Genomic DNA, 8,358 nt, shown 5'->3' on the forward strand with positions numbered 1-8,358 from the left:
CAGGGTCAGGACTTCAGAGCCACATTTATTGGGTTGTTTGTTTCTGTGTAGATTTTAAATTAATAAATAAAGACAGAGCTAAAATAAAGCTACACTTTTTCTCCTTCCAAAAACATGGGGGATGCAAACTTTTGCTCTCTACAGTAATGTTCCATTTTATTTTAGTCCGTGTGAGAGCAAAATGAAAAAGTTTGAGACACAGTTAAGTGGGTGAAGAAACACAGAGCTGAAGGATTATTTTTATCCACTTTAATGCAACAGAAATAATCCTAATAACTTCATATAATAACTGCAGCATGGCGTCATGTCAGGAACCAGAATGTCAAAGACCCAAATGCAGGGAACAGAAAAGGGGAATTTATTAATAATAAATAATAATTAATACATTTATTACAGAAAAAATAACAAAAAGCTGGAAACCGAAATACGACACTCGGAAAGAGAAAACACTGGAAACCAAGAACACGGAAACAAGAACAACAGCAAACAAGAGACGAGACAACTGGCACAAGGAACAGGTGTAAGGAGATGGGTATGGATTAAGGACAGGGCGGGGCAAAGACACGTGATACACCAAACAAAAACAATAGCACATGGCACACGACAAAATGTCCCCCTAGTGTTCAGACAGGGAACTGTTCCTGACCAAGTCCAGGCTGTTCCAGCTTGTTCCTTGGGGCTTCAAAAATCCTCTCAGGTGGAGTTTAGACTCAGATTTCATAGCACTGTGTGTGTGTATGTGTGTGTGTGTGTGTGTGTGTGTGTGTGTGTGTGTGTGTGTGTGTTTAAATAGAGTCGTTAAGTTATTAATACTTATCTGTCATTATGTGGGTCATATAAATAAATAGAAATGTGTTTGTCCTTATGGGAGTTTGCAGTGAGGCCCTTTGACGTTAATGTGTGTGACGTGTTAAGTAAAGGTCTGACTGGGATGTTGTGTATAAAAGTAAGATAAAATGATAAAATGAGCAGATTTGTTTCTCAGACATTTTGTTTATTTCTTGATCATTCTCTGGGCCTCCAAGAGAACTGACCTGAACTCACACTGACGTGATGGCGCTGGTTCACACACTCACACACACACTCTGAGAACTCAAACATTTTATTTACAGATGTGAAATTTCACCAGAAACAAAAACGTCATTTATGTCCTGTTACATTTTCACAGATGTAGAACAAAGCAGGATGAAACTCAGGCTCCTTATTCCACACCTTTCATGAAGTCCATAAACTCTGAAACTCAGACGGATGAATAAATAAACAAATAAATAAACATATTATTGAGTTGTGTTTATTTTATATTACACACAATTTGAACTTATACTAATTTATCTGTGATTTCATAGTGTGTTAATGGTTCACCCTCACACACACACACACACACACACACACACACACACACACACACACAGATCCTCACACAAACACACACAGACCCTCACACACACACAGACCCTCACACACACAAACACACACAGTCCCTCACACACATAAACACACACACCCTCACGCACACAAACACACACAAACACACACACAAACACACACAGACCCTCACACACAAACACACACACACCCTCACTCACACACAAACACACACACAAACACACACAGACCCTCACACACCCACACACAAACACACAAACACAAACACACACAAACACACAAACACACACACACAAACACACACAGACCCTCACACACCCACACACACAAACACACACACACAAACACACAAACATACACACACACACACAAACACACACAAACACACACACACAAACACACACAAACACACACACTCTTACCGTCGTAGTCGATTCTCCCATCATTGTTCTTGTCTCCGTCGTTCATCAGCTCCTCAATGTCGTCCTCAGTGATGTTCTCTCCTGTTTCCTCCAGCATCACCTTCAGCTCCTCAAGGTCTATATAACCATCCTCATTCCTGCACACACACACACACACACACAGACACACACACACACACACAGAGCAGTGTTAAAGCTGTTTAAAAGAGGTCCTGTATCAGTTTTTAAGCTGGCTCAATGCAGACGAACCTGTCGAACATGCGGAAGAGTTCAGCCAGTTCCTCCTCTGACTTTCCTTTACTGTCATCTCTCATACATCTCACCATCATCACCAGGAACTCCTCAAAGTCCACTGTCCCACTGCCTGAACACAGATGAGTGTTAATTAGACACATCTGATGCTGAGTTCTGATCTTATACCTCTACTCAAACACAGTTAAACTCAATACTCACTAATGACACCATATTTACACTTCACTCCAGTTTTAGTGAATTAAATACCTGAACACTTAAATACATAACAGACAATGTTTACAATTTACAGTCTGTGTGCCTGTGTGTGTGTCTGAGTGTGCCTGTGTGTGTGTGTGTCTGAGTGTGCCTGTGTGTGTGTCTGAGTGTGCCTGTGTGTGTGTCTGAGTGTGCCTGTGTGTGTGTGTGTCTGAGTGTGCCTGTGTGTGTGTCTGAGTGTGCCTGTGTGTGTGTCTGAGTGTGCCTGTGTGTGTGTCTGAGTGTGCCTGTGTGTGTGTGTGTGTGTGTGTCTGAGTGTGCCTGTGTGTGTGTGTGTCTGAGTGTGCCTGTGTGTGTGTGTGTCTGAGTGTGTGTGCGTGTGTGTGTGTACACCTGTGTGTGTGCACTCCTGTGTGTGCGTGTGTGTATGTGTGTTTGTGTGTGTACGCCTGTGTGTGTGTGTATGTGTACGCCTGTGTGTGTGTGTGCCTGAGTGTGCGTGTATGTGTGTGTATGTGTGTGTATGTGTGTGTGTATGTGTGTGTATGTGTGTGTGTGTGTGTGTGTATGTGTGTGTTTGTGTGTATGTGTATGTGTGTGTGTGTGTGTGTGTGTGTATGTGTGTGTTTGTGTGTATGTGTATGTGTGTGTGTGTGTGTGTGTGTGTACCATCCTCATCCACTTCATCGATCATCTCGTGCAGTTCCTCAGGTGTGGGGTTTTGTCCCAACATCCTCATCACCTTTCCCAGCTCCTTGGTGCTAATGCAGCCGTCCTCTGCGTCCTGAACGAAGATATCGAAGGCTGCGCGGAATTCTGTAGAACGGCCATAAAATCTGAGCTGGAGCTCTATAGCCTTGTGCATAAATATTTGCCCCTCAACACCTTACAATCAACTGGAATAAACTTCATTATTTAAAATCAACTCACTCACTGACTCTCGTGTGCCATGTCTTTACATTTGTTAATAACAGGATGTTCAAGGTTTGAGGAATTTTTTATAACTGACTTTTCCAGAACTTTATCCAGGATTTGTTTTGATCTCCCTGTCTTCCTCATGGTGCTGTGTGTTTTGGTTTGTTCTCACTTGAGGTTCTTCCAGGAACTGATATGTTTTCATCCATTTATTTACAAGTAACAGTTAACTTACACACACATCATGTGACTGGTGATAATTGAATAAGTAAAGCTTCTGATTACAGCAGAACATCCAGAACATCCAGGTCATTTAGAGAAGATATAAAGTTAAATGGATTTTAATCCACTTTCATTTAATCCTCATTAAAACATCATAAACACTGAAGCTCTTTCTCATACTCACCATTTTTCTGCTCGTCTGTGAGCTGCTCTACCTGTAGAGATCAGAACAAATCCCATCTGAATGTAGTCTCATTATCAGTTTCTCTGCTCTCACATGTCACTCTGTGTCTCTGGGGGCGTGGCCTGGACAGCTTTTTATTTATAAATCTAGTTTAAATGTGAAACAGATATTCATCACTTTAAAAGTAAACTAATTGAAAAAGAAGTGTGTGATTTACATTACACACTGGACTCAGATCAGATTAGCAAAGTGAGCTCACTGCACTAGTGACAGCAGATTACTCTGATGATCTCTGCTACTTCCTGTCCAGTTCTCTTCCTCTTCCTGTCGTCTCTATGCAGGTTTTCTGAGAGCTTAGAATCGTGTATGACAGCAGAAGATGGAACCAGATTATTTTTGGGTTAAACGGGATCTAATTGCAGGTAGGAAGGCACACACACTCACACACAGACTCACACACACACACACACACACACACACTCACACACACACACACACACACACACACACACACACACACACACACACACACACTCACACTCAAACACACACAGACACACACTCACACACACTCACACACACACACACACACACACACACTCAAACACACACAGACACACACTCACACACACTCACACACTCACACACACGCACAGTCACACACAAACACACACACACACAGACATACACACACACAGACATACACACACACCACTCACACACAAACACACACACAATCACATTCCATAGATAGTGCAGGAATTTGTAGCTCTTTTTATCAGAAGCTCTGCTGTTTCCCAAAATTAGCCTGAGAAAGAAAAGCCTGGTGTCCATGTGGAGGCAGGACGCAGCAGCAGCACTCTGGCTTTAAGGGGCTTTTATCAGAACTGATAATGTGCTGAAGTGTGAATATATTTAAACACCTGCATCACACCAGTGAGTGTTTATGCAGCATGGTCACTAATACGCTCACGAAACTTACAGAGTGGAAATAAATGTTAAATATTTATAAATCATTAAGTCAGTAAAACACCACAACGTCTCCGAAAATCTCAGAACAAACATCAGATCAGAACAGAGCCAGAGCTTTTTTTCTTCTTCTTCTTCTTCTTCTTCTTCTTCTTCTTCTTCTTCTTCTTCTTCTTATTATTATTATTATTATTACACTAATTATTGTTGTTGTTGTTGTTGAACCTCATTATAATTCACCACAATCCTACACAATGCACACCACAAATCTCAGTCAGAATGAAAGCAGTTACTGAGATAAAGTCTGAAAGCATCTCAACTATTTTTATTATTATTATTTTGTTATTATTGCTTCATATATATTTGTGTATTTTTTTAAATCTCCTTAATCATATTTATGTCCTTGTATATTGACTTCAATGATTAATCATTTAATAAAATAATAATAACTGAATTAAAATTATTTTATAAAACATTTCATTGTTTATTATCTTCTGAGTTAAATTCTCCTGCTTGATTTGTTCTGTAAATGAAACAGTGGATTCACAATTAAAATAATTCTAACAATTTATAACAAAACATGAAGCTAAAGTTAAAAAGTGAAAGTTCACGTGTAAAAACTCACCGCTGCTTTGTAGATGTCGTTCATGATGCTGAAGAAACAGACAGCAGGCTTCAAGGACCTCAGTGAGATCAGGATGTGTGAATGATCGCAGTGAGCTTTATAGCAGGAGACAGAAATGAGCCACACCCTTAGTCCATGTCCCAGACACCAGTCCACATGACATCTGTCCATCTCTCTCTCTCACTCTCTCTCTGTGTCTCTGATAAAACAACACTGATAAAGTGAAGAGAAGGTGGAGGTGTAATCTCTGTGACACACAGCACACACTCCACATTCCAACAGAGCAGAACAGCAGCAGAGGAACCGCAGAGGAACCTCAGAGGTTCTTGAAGGAAGATAAACTTTCATGACACTCGCTCTCGTGAATATTTTGGACTGTTTGTGGAAATTGTGAAATAAAAAGACATTTTAAGGTGTTAAAGCCGGACATGATGTAATGTGGTTCATCAGATCTGCATCATTTCAGATTTTTATCAGTTTCACAGCAAAAACATGAACTTAAACATTACTTGTGCTTGTGTTTTGATGGATGATTTGAAACCCTCACCTTTAATGAGTCGTGAGACGTGTGATGTTTGTAGCTATATCATTTAAAGTTTTTAGATATATGAAGTAGATTATAATCTTCTACTGCAATATTACTGTACTGAACACCATAAATACACACCTCAGTGTTTACACTGTTATACTCATTATTACTGTTTAATGCAGTTATTCGACTCCATGTTAATGTTTACTTCAGTTTATTGATGTTTATTTATTTATTTCATTTTTTTACAATGATTTCTTTAAGAGTTTTTACACAGTGTCACTGTGCAGATTCACACAAATCTGGCTGAAGGTTTAAATCCTTAATGAACACTTTATTACACTTTATTACACTTTATTACACTTTATTACACTTTATTAAACTTTATTAAACTTTATTACACTTTATTACACTTTATTAAACTTTATTACACTTTATTACACTTTATTACACACTTTTTCTTTTTTAGTGAATTTTTGAAACAGTAAAATTTTGATTGCATTTGAATTCTTTGTCCAAAAACCAACTCAAACATGAACAACTCGTCTGTTCCTCCTCACTTCTGAAGCCTGCAGGTGGAGTTTCAACACAAGAGATGAGTCAAATTACTAAAAATCAAAAACAAAAATTACATATTCATATTTTCAGGATTTATTTTATCCGCCTCGGTGCTGCAGTGACTCTGGAGTCAGTCCCAGGAAACAGTGTGTGTGAGGCAGGAATCAACCCTACAGGAGACTCCAGAACACCACACACTGTCACATGCAGGAGCTGATGGATCATCTACTATACACCTGCTGTTACACTACCCACTTTAACAGTATGTGAATTAAAGCAGCAGGTAAATAAATGTATTTATTAGGTGAAAGGTGAAGCAGCAGTGAATCACTCCATCATTTTGTCCCTCTGTAACATTTACATTTACAGAGTCACGTCATTTTGAGTCACGTCATTTTGAGTCCCAGGAAATTCAATTTGATTTAGAGTCACATCATTTAGTCATGTCATTTAGAGGCATGTCATTTAGAGTCATGTCATTTGAGTCGCGTCATTTTGAGTCGTGTCATTTTGAGTTGCATCATTTAGTCATGTCATTTAAAGTTGTCATTTAAAGTCATGTAATTTTCAGTCACGTCATTTAGAGTCACGTGATTTAGTCATGTTATTTTGAGTCGCGTCATTTGGAGTCGCGTCATATAGAGTTGTCATTTTGAGTCACGTCATTTTGAGTCACGTCATTTAGTCACATCATTTAGTCATGTCATTTAGAGGCATGTCATTTTGAGTTGCGTCATTTAGTTGTCATTTAGAGTCATGTCATTTAGAGTCATGTCATTTAGAGTCATGTCATTTGAGTCGCGTCATTTTGAGTCGTGTCATTTTGAGTCGCGTCATTTTGTGTCACGTCATTTAGAGTTGTCATTTAGAGTCATGTAATTTTGAGTCACGTCATTTTGAGTCACATCATTTAGTCACATCATTTAGTCATGTCATTTAGAGTCATGTCATTTTGAATCACGTCATTTTGAGTCATGTCATTTGGAGTTGACATTTAGAGTCATGTCATTTAGTCATGTCATTTAGATTCATGCAATTTTGAGTCATGTGATTTTGAGTCACATCATTTAGAGTTGTCATTTAGAGTCACGTCATTTAGAGTCACGTCATTTAGTCGTCATTTAGAGTCACGTCATTTAGAGTCGCATTATTTTGAGTCACGTCATTTTGAGTTGACATTTAGAGTCATGTCATTTAGTCATGTCATTTAGAGTCATGCAATTTTGAGTCATGTGATTTTGAGTCACATCATTTAGAGTTGTCATTTAGAGTCACGTCATTTAGAGTCACGTCATTTAGTCGTCATTTAGAGTCACGTCATTTAGAGTCGCATTATTTTGAGTCACGTCATTTAGAGTCGCTTCATTTTGAGTCATTTCATTTAGAGTCATGTCATTTGAGTCGCGTCATTTTGAGTTGTGTCATTTAGTCATGTCATTTTGAGTCACATCATTTTGAGTCACGTCATTTGAGTCGCGTCATTTTGAGTCATTAGACATCTGATGAACACTCAGCACCACAGCAGACCGGCTTCTTATTTAACCATAATCAGTGTAAATACTGTAAATAATTTGTGTTTGATTTCTTCTGTTCATTTCACATTCGTTGTGTTTATTTATGTCTCGACCTCCTTCAGTGAAATACAGCAGCACCAAATGATGATGCTTTTATTTACGAGGACAGACTGAGAATTAGGATAACACACACACTCTCTCTCACACACACACACACACACACACACACACAAACACACACACACACACAGTATACATATATAACCCATCAGGTTCAGCAGAGATGCGTCTACTGATGACACATCATGTTAATAATTTTGGAGCTATTTAGTGTTTAATACACAAATCACAATTCTTATCTCATTTTTATATCTGTGATGATGATGACAATGATGATGATGATGATGATGATGATGATGATGGTGATGAACATGGTGGGATTTTGTTGGACTTGGACACAGAGGACGGTCTGATCCACACTCAGCTTTAATGGAATGCTAATTGGAGCGCTGGAGCGTCAGAACATGTGCTGAATATTAATGATCACAGCACAAAACAAAACACAGGAAGAAAAATCAAACCTG

General features: G+C 38.9%; 1 protein-coding gene across 1 annotated transcript; it reads right to left on the reverse strand.

Moving 5' to 3' along the window:
- Positions 1-1,089: 1,089 nt before the first annotated feature.
- Positions 1,090-5,303, reverse strand: tnnc1a (troponin C type 1a (slow)). Its single transcript, XM_060893982.1, has 6 exons — positions 5,174-5,303; positions 3,580-3,610; positions 2,928-3,074; positions 2,058-2,172; positions 1,809-1,945; positions 1,090-1,233 (listed from the first exon to the last, which is right to left on the reverse strand). The coding sequence occupies exons 1-6, from the start codon at positions 5,195-5,197 to the stop codon at positions 1,202-1,204; spliced, it is 486 nt and encodes a 161-aa protein (XP_060749965.1). The 5' UTR covers positions 5,198-5,303; the 3' UTR covers positions 1,090-1,201.
- Between the last annotated feature and the right edge of the window lie 3,055 nt (positions 5,304-8,358).

Source organism: Tachysurus vachellii, chromosome 19 (assembly GCF_030014155.1).
Source record: "Tachysurus vachellii isolate PV-2020 chromosome 19, HZAU_Pvac_v1, whole genome shotgun sequence".
Lineage (NCBI taxonomy): Eukaryota > Metazoa > Chordata > Actinopteri > Siluriformes > Bagridae > Tachysurus > Tachysurus vachellii.